The sequence below is a fragment of the Prenolepis imparis genome, unplaced genomic scaffold (genome assembly GCF_030444845.1).
Source record: "Prenolepis imparis isolate NDT839.2.m4 unplaced genomic scaffold, iyPreImpa1.0 SCAF_10, whole genome shotgun sequence".
In the NCBI taxonomy this organism is placed as follows: domain Eukaryota; kingdom Metazoa; phylum Arthropoda; class Insecta; order Hymenoptera; family Formicidae; genus Prenolepis; species Prenolepis imparis.
In genome coordinates this window covers 3,580,982-3,600,381 of record NW_028141168.1, presented here as the reverse complement: position 1 = coordinate 3,600,381, position 19,400 = coordinate 3,580,982, and the positions used below count along the sequence as shown (strand labels likewise).

Below are 19,400 nucleotides of genomic sequence, written 5' to 3'. Positions count from 1 at the left end.
ATTACCTGCCGTACTGGGTACAGCAATAAGCCAATCTTTTAAATTTTTATCCTTGAGCCAGACATCTCTAAATTTTTGTGTATATTGGGGTTTAGGCATCTAAATATAAAGAAAAAAAATTAAAAATGTCATTACATATATATATATAAAAAATAGACATTAATAAAACTAATATATATATATAATTAGACATTAATAAAATTTTTTACCTTGAATTTTTTTTAATAAAAATGCAATTTTTGCATTCAATGCAATCAAATCAACAATTAAAATTCGTGTCCGACTATTTTTCGTGCAAATCAGTTGCTAGGTTAGAGTCAGTTTCACCAACGTCGGTTATTAACCTATATCTTTGTCTCTTTTCAGATATGTTCTTAAAAGAGATAGATATATAGTTTAATCGGAAATTTAAGTTAACCAACGTTGGTAAAATTGGCCCTTATTCAATTTAACCAACATTAAAAATTATGTTGGTAGTGACAAATTCTCTAAAAATATTACTACAGTTGCATGCAACTAGGGTACTTTCTGATTCACGCATGATGCGCATGAATCCACTAGATTTTGCACTAAGCGCAAAAACTAAAATTTTAAGCACTAAATTAAATTTCAATACACCAGATTTAGTGCCTAATGCACTGAGTTGGCAACACTGCCAATTACCGCGTCGCACGACTTATCGTTGTCGCGCGATCTACGCACGGCCGTACTTAGGGCAACAGCGCCCTTATCGGTAACCCGCGATAATTGTTCTCAGCGCTAATTAGGCTACTTTTTCGGTAGCTTCGCCGGTCCTTGGACCTCGTGATATCCAGGGGCGCGGCTGATCTAATTTTTTCGGCTCCGCTGGATGGCGGCCGAATACTTTTTAGTCTCAGCGGTGCGGGTGGGTTATTCGCCCTCTTTGAGTGCGTCCCTGCGTCGCCTCGAGGATATCGCGCTTCGCGCGGTAACGGTTGCGTCCTTGGATCGGCCGAATTTTCCCGCTTGATAAACACGGCTGCTCCGGGCTGTTTTTGTGGTCCCGCCAAGGTTGTCGATCGTGCTTTCGTTCTCGCTATTTTGCCCTTGCTATTATATTACGTCCTCGGCAAGGATCCCAGTACGATATAAAAAAATAAAACGTGAATTAAAATCTATAAATATAATAATAAGAGGCAGTAAGAGCCAGCGTAAGTTGGTAAGGCGCAATACAATTTATTTGACGATATACATCAAAATAAGAAATAAAAAGAAAATATAAAAATACATAAAAAATTACGATAAGAATTAAGCGTACGTTTCGGCCCTTCTTTTGGCCATCTTCAGCGCATAAATAAAAATCTTAGGTAATGTGTAGTCGGAAGGTACGGCGGTAATGCTAAATTAAGCGTCAAAACGGACAGAAAAAACCTCCTCACGCACAAAAGTCGAACCTCCACATATCAATAATAGGGCATGTGTGTCCTGGAATCTCCATCCCCACTTGTCGGTTGGGAAGCCGAAAGTAAGGTGGAAAGACCAAAGTCCCATACTAAAGCCTGGCATGGTAAAGATATCTATAAAGAGATGGACAAAAGAGATGCCAGACGTATTAAAAGGCGGAAAGCACGTGCAAAAACGCGAGCAGAAGCAAATTAAGATAAAATAAGCACTTACAATTGAGAATCTGGTCAATCAAACGAAGTCGCAAGTGTGCACAAAAATAATAAAACTGTGCATGAACGCAAAAACGGTAAGCCGGCGACTCGCGAAAACAATCGTGTGCTTATACACACTCGTTCGCACACAAGTAAGCCGTATATATGTGTAATGAACATAAGGACGGTCAAATAAATAACGTGTAACGGAAAGAAAATCCATACGTGTCCAATCGTGCGGTGTCCAATCGTGCAGTGTCCAATCGTGCAATATGCGTGTCCAATCGTGCAGTGTCCAATCGTGCAATATGCGTGTCCAATCGTGCAGTCTTCAATCGTGCGGTGTCCAATCGAGCAGTGTCCAAACGTTATGCCCGTATCACACTAGCGTTTGGCGAATGCGTCTGCGTTCGCGCTTGCGATTAGACGTTTTTCAATCACACTGTGACAGCAAGTAATGAGCGATCGTATTCGGATTTTTCATATTTACAAACAAAAGTGTATTATAGTTTACTGATTGTATGAAAAATGGATCAGGGCACCTATTATGTAATTTTTATGATTCCGATCGGAATCTCGCGTTTCCGATCCGTGAGTTTCCGATCATAATTTCCATTTGCGTCTTTCGGTTATTATGAATCTTATCGAAATCGGAACGGAATCGGGTTTCCGCACGTTTTGGTAGATGCGAAATGAGAATCAGTGAAACGAGTGGAACAGGCGAAATGGACAGTTTCAACCAATCACAGTTCGAGAAAAAAACGCATTATTTGAAATACCATACGGTCGAAAACAGCCAGAGTGAAAACAAAGGTTAATATTATTATTAAAGATTTATTATCACAATTAAGTGTCATACGCTGTAGAAACATGACAGAAAATGTAAGTAAAATATTTATCTTAATAATAATTATATAAAAAATATAAAGGTTAAAGAATTTTTAAACGACCAACTGGCTAGTGATAATGCGTTTATTTAAATATCGTTACGTTTCGACCCTATATCGGGTCCTCTTCAGACTGAATAACAGAGAAAAATTATGACTTATAGTCGTTGTATCTGTCTACGACATGAATTACATAATGATATGAGACAATAAAACATATAATATCTATAACAAATAATACCTTACAATCCGCAAATTCTATAACTCTTATGTGTCAGTATGTGAAATGACCGTACGTGAGTGGAAATTCCGTCATCATTTTACACTGTGACTAGATAAGTTTAACCTATGCTGGTATAAGTTAGAATGTTGAGATATGTGAAAGTGTTATAAACACTAACATAATACATACAAACATGACGATAACAATATTCATTAGTCAAGGATATTAAAGTACGTTAAGAATAGTGTCATAAATAGCGTTCAAATTATCCGTATCCTTCTGCAAGTTAATAGCGTCTCTATGTTTTCTTATACAGATCATTTCGCTAATTTCTCTCTTTTTCAAATTACATTCGTTGTGTAAGATTGATACAGACGTCCAATCAAACTCATGATTTTGTGAAACTCTATGCTTACTAACTACGGAATGATTACTCTGGTGTTTCTTGATATCACTTCTATGTTCTTTTATGCGCGTTTCAAGGGAAAAAATATAAATATATATTTATAATATATATAATATATTTATAATATTATAATATATAATGTAATATATTTATATATTTATATATTATATATTATATATTTAAGTATTTATATGTATAATATTTATATGTAATAAATTATATATAACATATTACATATAATATTATATATGTAAAATATATTATCTTTTTTTTCTAGAAACGCAAAAAGACTTCATCTGAGCAGCGAGTTTTGATGTTGCAATTTATGGAGGAACATCCAGACTTTGCACAAAATCGAGTGCAAGGTACAGATGCAAAGAAAAAAAGTAAGATGCTGTGGGAGCAACTTACAAATACTTTGAATAGTTGTGGAAATGAAACTACAAAATCCGTTGATAAATGGATAAAAGTAAAAACCATAACTAATACATATAATATATATGTAATACCATAAGTAATACATACAAATATACATACATACATAATAATAATCTATACTTTAAAGTCATGGCGAGATTGGCGCGTCGATGTGAAGGCAAAAGCAGCAAAACTAAAAAATTATCAAAGAGGTACAGGAGGAGGAGGCACAAGTAAAACTCCTCTACTAGAAATAGAAGAACGATTAATATCGTTAATTGGTATGGAGGCAGTAGTTGGTCACAAAAATATCGTAGATCCAGCAGAAGTTAGTCTATTAAATTTACTATTTATTTAATACTAACAAATTAAAATTCCTTGATTATTTTCTCTTTCTATCCATTTCATTTATTCATCCTTTTTATTATATTTTCTTACATATAGCCAGAAACTTGAACGGAGACATTTATTCCTCAAAATTCCACTGCATCCGGACCATTGACGTTACCATTATCCACATCCTCAGATACTCCAATCTATCAGCCATCTTCATATACTTCGATCTCTCAGACATCCACTTTCTCATACACGCCAACCTGTCAATCATCCTCATATACTTCAATTTCTCAGCCATCTACATCTTCATATACTCAAGTTTGTCAATTATCCTCAAATCATAGAAGCAGTAGATTCTCTTCAAAATCTCCTTCACCTGAATGCACATTCAATATCATGCAGAAAATACAACTAATATTGAAGAACCTCCTTTGCATCCTCCTTTTGAAAGGAAAAAATATAAAACAAAAAGATTAAAAAAAGAAAACCTTGCAGAAATCCGTGGTAAGAGAACCCAAGAAATTGCTAATATATAAAATAGTAACAATAAGACTTTTTAAAAACTTTTTAAGCTTTAAAAATTCTACATATATTAAAAATAACTAGTTTTAATATTATAAAATAATATTTATAATATAACTAATATAATTATAATATATTATTTATAGATATCGATGTAGAAATATTACACGAAATGCAAGCCCAAACAACGGCAATAAACAAATTAATGCTGGCGATTGTAAATATTGCGGCATCTTTGAGACAAATTGCAAATGCAAAATTGGTATGTACATTAATAGTATTATTCAAGAATAATGTAAGAGAATACAAAGAATTAATACAAAAAATTCATAAACATAAACATAATTAATATTTTGACAATAAACATTTATAACAATAAATAATTATAAACTATAGTAATTATAAACTATTTATAATAATAAAAATATTTAGAATATAATAAACAGTATTTAAAATTATAAATAGTATTTACAATCTGCGAGCAAGTTGATCACGCATGCGTTGCCCTTGATTAAATATAGCTCTGCCTTCTATTAATGGCTGCGCGATTTCAATTTCATTATTATATTCTAAAGCCATAATAGGTTCTTCAGGCTCCGGAGGATCAGGCAATCTAGCCTGTTTACACATATTGTGCAGTATTGCACAAGCGTTAATAATTTGCGCTGCTTTTTCAGGTGCATATCTAAAGTTCTGTACCTTAGAAGACATCTAAATCTTTTTTTAAGAACACCTATACAGCGTTCCACAGCATTTCTTGTACTGCTATGACGCTGGTTAAAATGTTCTTCATGTGTGCCGGGTTGCGGATCAGTAAACGGTGTAAATAACCACGGTTCTAACGGATATCCAGAATCTCCTTTAGAATTGAAATAAAAATTATTAAATAATATAAAAATTTTAATTAGCAAATTAATTAATAAAAATAAACAAATAAATATATTAATATAATAATTATATTAATAATAATTATTATATTAATAATTATATTAATTAATAATTATATTAATAATTTTATTAATATTATTTATAATTTCTACAAATAATAATTTTTATAAATGATTTTTTATTAATAATTAATAATTAAAAAATAATTTAATTATTTGAATGAGCAATTACCAAATATCCAACACTGATTGCCAGCTTCATATTGAGCTTGTAGAAAATGTCTAACATAACAGTGTCTCCATACAAATGAATCATGAGTTGAGCCGGGATATCTTGCTAATATGTTTATTATATTTAGATCCGGGTCGCATATCTAAAGAGAGATAATTAGTAAATATACAAATATATTAAATATATTAATTGTATTAAAAATTAAAAGTATATTTACAATTTGCACATGTTGTGCATGATATCCTTTTCTATTAACATATAATCCTTCACGCACAACAGGAATTTTGATTGCTACATTAGTACCATCTACAAATCCCAATAACCCCGGAATTCTAGTATTGTTATAATACCTATACAAAAAACATAACTAGTTTATTATAAAGTTTTATCTTTTAATTTTTGCAGACGCAGAACAAATCAATAAAAAAAAATAATGACGAAAGCGAAGAATCATCGACATAATAATATTGTGTATGTTTATAATGTTAAATTAATGTTTATAATGTATGTTTAGAATGTTTATAATGTTAATAATGTTATAATGTTAATAATGTTATAATGTTAATAATGTTTATAATGTTAATTAAAATGTTAATTTAAAATGTTAATGTATTGATTTTAAATTAATTATTAATTTCTTGTATTAATGTCTTAAATATATTTAATGTATTGTAGTTATAATTATTGTTTTATACTTTTGTACAATTTCCTGAATTTCTTGTTGAGTTGTAGGAAAATGTATCCATCGTCTTAACATATGGTCATTTATTGCAGATGTAACTTCTTTTAAAATTATGCTAACTGTAGATTGTGCAATATTTAATCTACTATCAGCGTCAACAGATTTTTGATAACTGCCTTGACCATAAAATTCAGAGCACACAATACCTATTATTGATAAAAGATTTGTATTATATTGTCGCCTAAATAATTGATGCATTTTTTTATATAAATTTTTAACTTTTTATTTTAATATAATTTGGGATTGCGACAGCTCTTTCGCGTAAAGGAAGATGTGGCTCTAATTCTTTTACAAGAATTTGTGCTAAATGTTTTGTCAATCTATATAACCCCATAAATTCTTTATCAGGAATATTAAATGGATTATACATATCCCTAATAGTTTTTCTCATAATTCTACTATGTCGAATTGCTGCAAGACGTTGTCTTTCTCTCTCACGACATAATGCAGCTAACTGTAATAAATATGAAGAAAAATTAATTTAATTTAATTTATTTAAATTTAAAAAAATTTTTTTATTTATTTACTTATTGTTTATGATAAAAATATTATATATCACAGTACTTACTATTGTAAAAATTTGATGCAATTTAAGTATATTTAAGTATATATTTTAGATTTTAGTGGCTGTCAACGTTTATGTTTAAAGATTTGTGCTCTCATTCCGATCGGAATCGTCTTTTCACTTGCTCGAGAAATGTCGAAATTATTTCAATCGATTCGGAATCTTTCCGAATGTACAAAATAGCGCAACTACGAAAAACGGAATCATTCTGATCGTTTCGGAATTTATCTGAATGTCCATAATAGGAAAATGACAAAAAACAAAATTATTCCAATCGGAAACGTTTCCGAATAGATACATAATAGGTGCCCAGTATAGGAAGAAAAAGAAAACGTGCGCTATTGTGATGTTTTTAATTTTGAAGTCACAGTATGAGAAAAAAAGAGAGAAAGGTACTTCTTCCAAAAAAAGTGGCTTAAATGGATAGCTAGAAGAGAAGCACAAGGTTATTTTCGTAATCTGTTTTTGGAATTACAACTAGAAGATCCAGAGAAATATCGCAGGTAAAATATAAAATCTTTTCTTCTGATTATATATAGTTAGGTTAGGTTAGTTTAATCAACAGAATTTAAGAATGTAATTTGATTATAGTTTGTTAATTAATTGCTTTCAATAACTAATACTAAATTTTTTTGTCAGATGTCTTCGTATGACTCCAGATATATTTGAGGATCTTGTAGAAAAATTGAGCCCACTAATTAAAAGACAAGACACTCACCTTCGGAAAAGTATTTCACCTGCAGAAAGACTTGCTGTAACATTACGTCATTTGGCAACAGGTTGTTAAACAAGTATATTTCAAGCAAGTTACATATTTTCCATTATGTCATATTTCTGTTATTTTGTAGGTGAAACTCAACAATCATTGTCTTATAATTTTCGTCTTGGGCAAAGCACTATATCTGGGATTATAAAGGATACTTGTCGTGCCCTCACTTCTATTTTGCAAGAAAAATATCTTAAATTTCCCGACAGTGAATTAGCTTGGAAAGTAATTGCTTATGATTATATGGAGAGATGGAATTTTCCAAATTGCTTGGGTGCCATGGATGGCAAACATTGTTTAATAGATCCTCCACTTCACTCTGGCTCTTCCTATTTTAATTACAAGGAAAAGTTCAGTGTTGTGCTTTTGGGACTTGTAGATGCTCAACTCAGATTTATATTCATTGATGTGAGCACAAATGGACGAGGATCTGATAGAGGAATATGGAACAAATGTGCTCTAAAACACATTTAGATACATAATATTTACTATGAAGCTAGATTGGAATATTTACAAAGATCTACAGAAGCGAATGAAAAGACAGCCAATGTTATTGAAAAATGGAATTTTTAACATTTAGTTTATTTATTTTAGTTTATTTCAGTTTATTTTTTTCAAAGTTTTTTAAACTAGTTAATATGTATTAATATGTGTTCATAAGTTTTAAGTTTCAAAGTTTTTAAAACTAGTTTATGTGTTCATAAGTTTTATATAATATAATTAATTATTAACTTGTCATGTAATAAACTGTGATCATACTTAGAATTAAATAAAATTAATAAGATTGATCTACTATATATCAATTTATGTGCAATTTTACTTCTCGTATATCACAAAAAAATTACGATTTGTATTTTTTTTCTATATTTAATTTTTGTTAAATGTAAGCACGTACACATTGTGAAATTTTACATAAATTACATTGAATAAATAACATTTGAATTATTTTTATTCTATAATTTAAGAAAAATAATTTTCTACTATGCGTCGTTGTACATTTCTGCCTGCTGCTAAATCTGGGTTAATTCTGCGAACATTTCTCTCAGGTATATTATTTTCATTTTAATTTTGATCATTATATATTCCAAAATCCAGTTCTTCATCGTTGTAGTTTTCATCGAATAATATTGGTATATTTTGGGTAATGCACATGTTATGCAGTACAAAACATGTGTTTATAATTTTAGCTGCTACTGAAGAATAATGCAGCACTCTGTGTTTTAATAAGCATCTAAATCGCATTTTTAATAGTCCGTAGTAGGAATACTATGCCGGTTCTAACCCAGGTCCTCCGAGGGGGGCGCGGGGCGGGGAGGTTCTCCGGGGCGAGGGAGTATGAGGTCACGCGGGGGGGGGGGATCTTGTAGGCGAGGGGGATGACGTCACGCGGGAGCGGGGGCGCTTATCGCTGTGCGGGAGACGCTTATCGCGTATTGTTTTTCATAAACAAAACAGCGTATTATATTACTTTGAATTATCTAACATGTTATTATAAACAAAACACCGCAAAGTGAGCGCTGACATTCGGCCACCCTCGCGGTACCTCCCCCTCCCCTCCTTCATCTGAAGGGATCTTGGGGGGTCGCGCTTATCGCAATGAACACGTCGGGACACGTGTTTTTTTTCGCGGTAAAAGACCGTGTTGCATTACGCGCCGATATTCGGCAGCCTTTCCCCTCCCCCTAAGCGGGATTCTTTCTCATTGTTTAGGAAGCGCCGATGTCCGGCCGCTTGAATTTTTATAAACAAAAATGAGCGCCGATGTCCGGCCGCTCGAATTTTTTCTAGGAAGAATTGCGATAATTTTTTAGGAGATGGGGCTGAAACTTATGGAGAGGGTCTGTCTCCACGTCAAAAAGTCTCGAACCGTCTCCGAGCTAAGTGTCCTGTGTGAATTGCAAGTGAGAAGAAAAAATAATGAACATAGAAGAAGTAATTATCATCGAAGATAGTGATGAAGATGTGAGTGTCATCGAAAATGGAAAATAATAATTTCGAGAGAATATTAGACGAGTCATCTGATGAAGATCACGAGTTGTCGGATAACAGTGTAGACGAATCTGACGAAGATCACGCGTTGTCGAGTGACAGTAATTATATTAGTGATCGCAGTGAGGACCTTACGGATATTCACGACAAGGTAGTGTCTAATTCACAAATCCTTGCGCTAAACGGACGTACAAAAGTTTGCGCCATATACTTTTATTATTCTACGGGTGGTGCTCTGGCTTTATGTATTTCATGTATGATCTCTATTCAAGATTTCGGACACATGTATGCTGTACGAAAGCATGTGATTAAATTACACAATGCAGTGGATTGTCGATGGTGTTGCAATTGTAGAGAATCATTGCGTCAGATATTTCCATGTGATATGTGTCCTATTTGCACAAAATAAACTTTTGGAGATTGTACTGGGACACTTAAAGTGAGAATTCTACAAGTGTTGTGAAAATGGCGACTCAGAAAAAATCGAAGGACATGTCTTCGGTGGTATAGTTTCTACGAAATCGTGAACTCGGTGTACAGAAACCCCAAACAAAAGATTTGGCCCATTTTATAGAAATTCATGAAGATATTTTAAGAACAACTGGCGGTTTATCTAAATGCTTCAGAGCACACAACAATATCAAATGCTTTCGACGTCGCTATAAAAGCTGTGTGGTTTATTTTAAAGGATCTGAGGACCCATATATTGGTCGAATGGATATGCCATCACCATCGGCATCATGCGAATCATCGGATTATGATTTTTCGGACAAAGATATTGAGGAACCATTAAGATTTTTCAGACCGAGATATTGAGGAACCGTATTCTCCCTAACCTGTCATGGAGGCAGTATGTAATACTTGCAAGTATTTATTTAAATAAATTAAAATATTTATAAATTAATTTTAAAAAATTTTCTGTTATGCAGAAGGGGCCCCTTGCTGTCCCATTATGGTCCTCTACCGCCTCGCAGCCACCGCCCCACCACCTCGCAGCCGCTGCTCCACCGCTTGCCGCCGACGCATTTAAAATTTTTATATTTTATATTTTAAATTTATATTATTTATCTATTTATCTTATTATTTGTATTTTTCTTATATATTCATATTATATTATTATATTTTTTATATTTTTATATTATATTCATATTATATTATTATATTCTTATATATTCTTATATTTTAAATTTTAAATTCACACATACACACCACACACACACACACACACACACACACACACACACACACACACACACACACACACACACACACACACACACACACACACACACACACACACACATGTAAATACACATTTATTCATAATTAAAAATTAGTATTATTAAAAATGTTTTTATTTTAAAATTCCTCTTCTTTTTCCTTTGCAAACCTCTCTCGCGTTATCTCACGCTCTCCTTTGCAAACATCTCTCTCTCGCATGCGTCTCTCGCGCTATATCTTTCTCACATGTGCCTCGCGTTCTCTCATAAACGCCTCACACTCTTTCTTCTAAGCGGTCTCGCGCTATTCCTTTCTCGCGTGCACCTCTCGCGCTATCTCTGGCGGTTCTTAGCATCGCGTTCCCCCTTTCCCCGCATGACGTCATCCCCCGCAAGGACCACACAACTATTGGGAGCTATACGTATAAGAGCTAGGGAACTGTTTACGGGTGGGAGAGAGTGCGGATTGGAAATGCGTACAAAAAAATTACATCATAATTTAAACTTAAAAATTCTTTATTATTCTCTTTTACATATTTTACATATTATTAACTAAAAACTAAACCTATTTGCGCGGGCCTAATATGCGTTATAATAATTTTGGGTTCAAATATCACAGATTTAATTTCGATTTTATTTATAGAACATTTGGTGAGCGAACAGCTTATTGGGTAAAAAAAAAATGGATTGATGTTAACTACAAATTAGTAAAAACCACATCAAAACTAACTTTTTTAAGGTCATGCAAAAATTGGGATTTATTTCCCAAACATCTAATGAATTTATGTAACTTTGAATTTAATTTATATCATCATAGATCATTAAAAAGAAGAGACAGAATGCTGCATACATTCAAGGTTGATTCATTAAAAATTGAGATTTTTGATCTTCACAGATTAATTGAATTGTTACATAATGAAAAATACACCATAAATCAAATTCTTTCCAATAGTTTTCCTACATACATATGGTCTGACATAACAAAACATTACATGAGAGCTTTTGATAATTACCATAAAAAATTCATTATCTACATATGAAAGAATTTCAAGGTTTACTAAAGGAAAAAACAAAGCATATATTAAAAACATCAAACCAATAACCTTCAGTTATAACTTAAATAATAGTTTAAAACATAAACTAATTACTACTATTAATAACAATCTTATTATCACAGATATCAAAGCATCTGATTTCCTAAAAAAACCTGTTCATCCTTTAAATAATAAGAATGAAAAATGGTTCATAAATTTATCTAGTCATGAAATCCCGGGAGAGGTTTCTAATTTGTTACAATTAGGCAGTAATTTCAGCCTCCCGATCACAAAAAATAAAAAAAACGGCCATACATGAGTTTATTAATGATATTGAATTTAACACCAATAATATCAATAACATTACAACTATCCGCAACATTTCCATACCACAGTTCCATCATTTTATTCGGAATAATCATCACACGAACCTTATTCAATCAAGATTATTATCGATGCTTCATTTATAATAACTAAACAATTTTGCTCTCATAATCCTAACATCCTTTTCACGCGTACTGATAAAGTCAATGTAACGGTTGCACTAAACAAAGACAATTACATCGAAAAAGTGGAAGACCTACTAAATGATAAAAAAAAAATCTATACTTTGATCAACAAGAACCTCGCATCAAAAATTGAAAGGGAACTTAATGACATATTAAAGAATTGGTTAAAAAATGAGCACATTACCAAAAAAGAATATTATTTTTTGCATTCGAGTGACTCGACACTACCCAAAGCTTACGGTCTACCTAAGATCCATAAAGACAATGTACCGTTCAGAATTATTGTATCTTCTATCAGCACGTCTTTATATAATATAGCCTCATTTATTCACAATATCTTAACAAAAAGCATCCCGAAATCGGCTACCTACATAAATAACAGTTTTGAATTGTACAGCATTCTGTCAGGAAAAACATTAAGAGAACAGGATGTTTTAATTTCACTTGATGTGGTTTCACTTTTTACAAATGTACCTCTAGATCTTGCAGTTGGAAGTATTATTAACAGATGGAATTATATTAAACTACACACAAAAATTCCAAAAGAGAAATTTATTTTCATGGTTACCCAGTGAGCAATATATTATCAAAAGAAATTCATAAAGTACTCAAGTTTAAGAGTCGGACTTCCGATAACTCCATCAAAATGATAATATTATGATATCAATAAGTCCTCCAATGCGTCGATTTTAGAAGAAAGAAAGACATCACATAAACGATATCTAAAAGAATTCCACAATCTGAGTTCTTTTAAATATCAAAAAAAAAGGTTACCGTTAAGAATTGCTATTTGTAGTATTATATTTTTACATATTTTTTTATATTTAAAAAAATATAACTCTTAGTATACAATTCTTTTATAACATTTTATTAAAATTAAAACAGGTTTCAAAATGCCCATAGACTTTGAATAAAAAAAACTTTATGATTGCAACGTGCTTTTTGCAGACATAACCCAACTTCTTTGGTTGGATATAGAGGCAACATAGAACAAATAACAAAAATATATATGAAAATATATAATCTCTATTTTATGCTCAAATACATATTTAATAATATTTATAATTTAAGAAAGAAAGATTAAACGTTAATATCGTAAATGCTATCTCCTTGAAATTCAACTCAGAGCACGCAGTTCACACACGTATATATGAGGCTTGCCCATGTGCGGCGTTCGTAAAATAGCACGCTTGCTAGAGACTCTACAGACATCTATGAATAGACAACATAAAGAGCTCTTCCGAAAGATATCTTACAAAAAGATAACTTACTGATATCATTTTTAAGAGAAATTAATAAGGTCTTCAAAAGTTCTCTTAAAGAGCTCTTCTGAAAGATATCTTACAAAAAAGATAACTTACTAATATCATTTTTGAGAAAAATTAATGAAGTCTTCAAAAAGTTCTCTTAAAGAGCTCTTCCTCTCAATAATGCTCACTGGGTAACTTTGTTTTATCATCTACTTATTTCATATTCAATGAAAAAATTTACAAACAAACTTATGGTACTCCCATGGGTTCTCCGTTATCGCCAATAATTTCAGACCTAGTTATGCAAGATCTAGAAAATTCCATTATAAACACATTAGATACAGCAATATCATTCTACTATCGCTATGTAGATGATATCATATTAGCAGCACCAGCGAATACAATAACAGACATCGTTGAAAGATTTAACAATTGTAACAATAGATTAAAATTCACTGTTGAATGGGAGGCCGATCGTTGCATGAGTTTCTTGGATTTAAATATCATAGTTAATAACAACAAAATATATATAGATTGGTTCCAGAAAAAAACCTTTTCAGGAAGATCACTATCTTTTTATTCCGATCACCCTATTTGTCATAAAATAGGTACGATTTATAATTTAGTTGACAGAGCATTGCTATTATCACATCATACTTTCCATAAAAAGAATTTAGAGAAAATTATAAATATATTGCTCTGCAACGGTTTTCCTCTCCATCTCATTTTTTGATGAAATCAATCGCAGGATAAAATACCTCATTAAGAACAAATTCAACAACAACAATGAAATAACTTCATCACGGTTGACTAAAAAAAAATGCTGAAAATAAGTTCTTAGTTATACCATACATCAACTCGATTTCCGAATCGATTACCCATTCAATGAGAAAATCGAAACATAAAGTGGGATACAGAATACTTAATAAACTTAATAAATTTATTAAAGTATATAAAGATAACGGGAATCCATCTTATAATGTAGTTTATAAAATAAATTGAATGTAACGCTTCCTATGTGGGGCAGACAAAAATACAGTTAAGATCTAGAATCAAAGAACACATAGAAAATATAAAATTAGATCCAACAAAGCAGTCAGTGATTTCAGAACATATTACAAATCAAAACCATGCTTTTGATTGGAATAATGTTAAAATTTTAGACCGCGAAAGCAATTATCACAAAAGACTAATTTCCGAGATGTTACATATAAAAGAACAAAAACGGTCTTAATCTAAACAAAGACACGAAATTATTGGGTGGGTCATATTTTGACATTCTCGACATCTTAACAGATAAATAATTGTTTACAGTTATATTTGTTTCAATCTGTTATATGTTTATGATTAGCTTATTTACATATTTAAACCGAGTTGATGTACCACGCATGAGTTTGAGAAAAAAGCATTAGTTGTTAGTGCGAGGTCAGCGACACAGTATTTTCTATACCTCTAGACAATAAAAAAATTATTTGACCATGGCGGGTGATGTAAGTTATCGAATTAATTTGCCAATCATTACTACTTACAATCATTTTTTAGTAATCAAATTAACATTAATTCACAGAAGATTTCCAAAAATAACAACACCCATCAAAGCAATTTATGTAATATTTGATAAGCATCTTCTCGTCCTTCAACGATGAATATGTTTTCCATCTCAAATATATAAAGTTACTTCTTGGACCATTACAACTCACACATCTTTAGCAAATCAATATATATTACATGTTTTTTTTTGTTCATCAAGCTCATATCATTAAGGACTTAATTTTTATATTAATATGTTAATTTCGCTACAATAAGTATGGATTGCGTTAACTATTTAATGTTAACTCTTATTTCATTATATTATGACACTCTTCACATGTCAACTCGTAATTATTAAATTGTTTTTAAACTAATGTATTGATAAAGACTGCTGTGACAGTCGAAACGTCTATTTTTATTTTTTATTTTTTATTTTATTAAATATCAATTATTAACACAAAATAACAACAAACCATTGTTACGTCCAGACTCAAGGAAGGAAGAGTCGAAAGGAAGGACGTAACTAAATTTATTTTCGAACGACGGCAGACTATCCGTCTGTTCGACCCGAACGAACGTCTGGGCCCAAATAGGTCAACGACCGCAAGGGTCGCTCTTACTCTATTTAAAGGGCCGTTCGCTCGGTGGTCCCTTTTCGGCAAGAGAATTTAATCTCTTTTGCGCAGGATGGGACCTTGTGCGATCTTGGTTTACGGGAATGAGTGGGAACGGGGTTGTTAATAAATGAAAATCATTTGTGTTGAAATTTATAAGTTTATTCCTAATGTAGTGACGAAAGAGATTATATACATAATAATATAATCGACGGACTTAGTTGCTAATGAAAGTGTGAGTGTATGTGTATGGGTCGCGGGTGATACATTAGTACGGAGGTCTTCAATCGGGGCAGAAAGGGGAAAGAGTTATTATTTAAATTTTAGGGTCCCGATTGGTAATACAATTATTTTTATCTAACATGGATATCTATGTATACATCGAAAATTTATTAGATATGCTAGTGTGCTCCTGAGTCCATCTTTCTAGTGTCTCGCGAGTTAGATGGAGATCATCGCGCAGTGCCGCAGTAGCCCGAGCCAATTCTCGCCTCAACCGACGGTTTCGACGGTTTCGCGCTGATTTAGCTGCCGCTCGCGAGGGTCGTTTGCGGAGTTCGTTCACTATGGGAACGAACGAAATAAGGAATAATTGATAAGGGGGATTTATCAAGAATATTTCTCGGAAATTCTTAGATCAAGGGATAATGTAAAATATTTTTATATAAATGTTTCCTCATTTCTTTCTCTGTTCCTTAAATTAAATAAGGTTGAAGAGAAGAGAGGTGGGAAAAGAACTCACGGGTTACTTTACTAAAGCAAAGAATCCTGAGTGATTTTGGGAAAGGGGAAAAATCACGGATTACTTCGCTAACACAAAGAATCCTGAATGATTTTGAGAAAAGGGAAAAATCACGGATTACTTCGCTAACACAAAGAATCCTGAATGATTTTGAGAAAAGGGAAAAATCACGGATTACTTCGCTAACACAAAGAATCCTGAATGATTTTGGAAAAGGGAAAAAATCACGGATTACTTCGCTAACACAAAGAATTCTGAATGATTTTGGAAAAGGGAAAAAATCACGGATTACTTCGCTAACACAAAGAATCCTGAATGATTTTGAGAAAAGGGAAAAATCACGGATTACTTCGGTAACTCAAAGAATCCTGAATGATTTTGAGAAAAGGGAAAAATCACGGATTACTTCGCTAACACAAAGAATCCTGAGTGATTTTGGGAAAGGGGAGAAAGAGGAGAGTTAATGGGATTCTAACAATAAGATAATTTTCAGAGAAGTAAATGATTGCGCTTAAAATTAGATAATTGAAAGATCCGAGAGTTATTCCTTTTAAAATAAAGAAAATAAAGAAAATAAAATAAAATAAAATAAAATTAGGAATTTAAGAGGGTCACTTACTACTTATTGAGTGCGTAGGTAGGTGTTAACTATTCCGATTATCCCAGGTGTGAATCTGGCTAAGGACTCCTCCGTGAGGATGGTGTTCCACTCACGGTTGTTCACTCGCGAAAATTGTCATAATCGGTGAGCACTGAGCACACGATGATCTCACAAGTGTCACTGCGAATGCTCACGAGTTCGAGATTCGAACAATTTACGGACTCGAAGGATGATGGTATAACTTTTCGCGAATGATCCGCGTGCGTAGGTTTGAGAAAAAGATTGAGATTCTCTGAGAGATGTCGCGGGTATATATACCTTCTTGCTCCTCCTTCCCGTTAGTTTGTTAATATTTCCTGACGAATAGGGAATTTTTCAATAACGCCCTTTCAGTCCCGGAGGCGTCTCTTGACTTTAAAAGTTTACCGGGATTGGTCAGGGCTTTTGTTTAGGGCCCTAGGTTTTGACCAATGGAGAATTTGTTGAGGTTTATATTTTTATTATCCTCTCGAGATTATCTCGGTGATCTGTCAGGCGGCATTTGTTTGGATTCGGTTATCGTTGTTAGTCTGGTAAAATTTTATTCGTTTTCAAGTGGAAGTTTTCTTCTAAAAAGTTTTTATTGATTTTCAAGTGGTGATTTCCTTCTAAAAAGTTTTTATTACTTTTTAAGTAAAATTTTCCTTTAAAAGAAAGATTTTTATTGCTTTTCAAGCGCGAGTTGTCAACTAGTCAAAGCGAGAATTTCGGACACCGCGAGTTACATCTGGTATGTATCTCTCCTTTTTTTTTTATTTTTACGATTAACCGTCTCCGGTCAGCTGCTTCGCCTGCCACATCATAGTCTTATTCCCACGCCTGTGATTTTTCAATCATCGCCTTGCGTTCTTTGAAAGAAAAGAATCGTGGAGTCCACAGGACGTAACACCATATTTAGCTCTTTTTTGACCTTTTAATGTCTTCTTTTATAAAAAACTAAAGTTGTCCAGGTCGCAATCGATGAGCTGATGCTTGTTGAAGGTGTTGCTAGCGCGTATTATATTTGATACTTCTTTATTATCCGTTACAGTGGACGCGATATTTACGCGGTTATACACGGACCGGATAGCCAAGAGTCTTTCAGCGATCGCGGGAGTGACATCAACGGTGACATCGTTACCGCTGTCGTCGTCGTACGTGCAATCTAATGGTGATCTCTTCTCCTCGAAAAAACGGCTGCGAACGGGTCAGGAAAGGCTATGAACGGGTTAGAAACGACTGTGAACAAGGTAGCGAACGAATCGAGAAGAACGATTTTCGAATGGGTCAAGAATGGAAGTAAACAATGCAAGAACGGCTCAAGAACGGCTCAAGAACGGCTCAGGAACGGGTCAGGAACGGCTACGAACGGGTCAAGAACGGGTCAAGAACGGCTACGAACGGGTCAAAAACGGCTCAGGAATGGGTCAAGAACGGGTCAAGAACGGCTACAAACGGCTACGAACGGCTCAGGAACGGCTACGAACGGATCAAGAACGGCTCAGGAATGGGTCAAGAACGGGTCAAGAACGGCTACAAACGGCTACGAACGGATCAAGAACGGCTACGAACGGCTCAAGAACGGGTCAAGAATGGCTACGAACGGCTCAGGAACGGAAATGAGTGATAAAACAAACAGCAGCAAACGACGATCGGGAAAAACCGACGAAGCGATGAAACAACATTGTTTGGAGAGACGGCAGTTGGTGAACGAATGCACGCGCCGGCAAGACAAAATTTTCCCCGAAGACATGTCATAGTGCGAGGATACGATGATCTGTGGCAAGCCGACATCGTCGAGATGCGTCCGTATTCTCGTTTCAACAAAGGTTATCACTACATACTCACCATCATCGATGTGTTGAGCAAGTACGCGTGGGCCATCGGGACCGATGCCTTCAATACCGAATATGTAGAATAGTGATTGATGTTATGTTTCCGCATAAGCCGTTGCACGTCGGCGTTATAAAATTCTTTCCCCATATCGGTTTGCATGTTTTTCGAGCATCTCTTGCTATCTCGAATTATCTCGGCGATAGCGTCAGCCGTCTCGATTCCACCTTTACTCTTGAGTGGTATGTAATTTTGTCTTGCCGGCGCGTGAGTACTCTGCGTTGATACCACTGCTAAACAATGTTGTTTCATCGCTTCGTCGGTTTTTCCCGATCGTCGTTTGCTGCTGTTTGTTTTATCACTCATTTCCGTTCCTGAGCCGTTCGTAGCCATTCTTGACCCGTTCTTGAGCCGTTCGTAGCCGTTCTTGATAGTACTCTGCGTTGATACCACTGCTT

General features: G+C 33.7%; 1 protein-coding gene across 1 annotated transcript; it reads left to right on the top strand.

Annotated features, from left to right (window-relative positions):
- Positions 1 to 2,489: 2,489 nt before the first annotated feature.
- Positions 2,490 to 4,568, top strand: LOC145941350 (uncharacterized). Its single transcript, XM_083047459.1, has 4 exons — positions 2,490 to 2,501; positions 3,413 to 3,604; positions 3,701 to 3,880; positions 4,557 to 4,568. The coding sequence occupies exons 1-4, from the start codon at positions 2,490 to 2,492 to the stop codon at positions 4,566 to 4,568; spliced, it is 396 nt and encodes a 131-aa protein (XP_082903585.1).
- The last annotated feature ends 14,832 nt before the right edge of the window (positions 4,569 to 19,400 follow it).

Excerpts from the sequence above, each read along its gene's own strand:
- LOC145941350 (XM_083047459.1), top strand. Across the intron at positions 3,605-3,700 it reads CCGTTGATAAATGGATAAAA|TCATGGCGAGATTGGCGCGT; the intron begins GTAAAAACCATA and ends TATACTTTAAAG.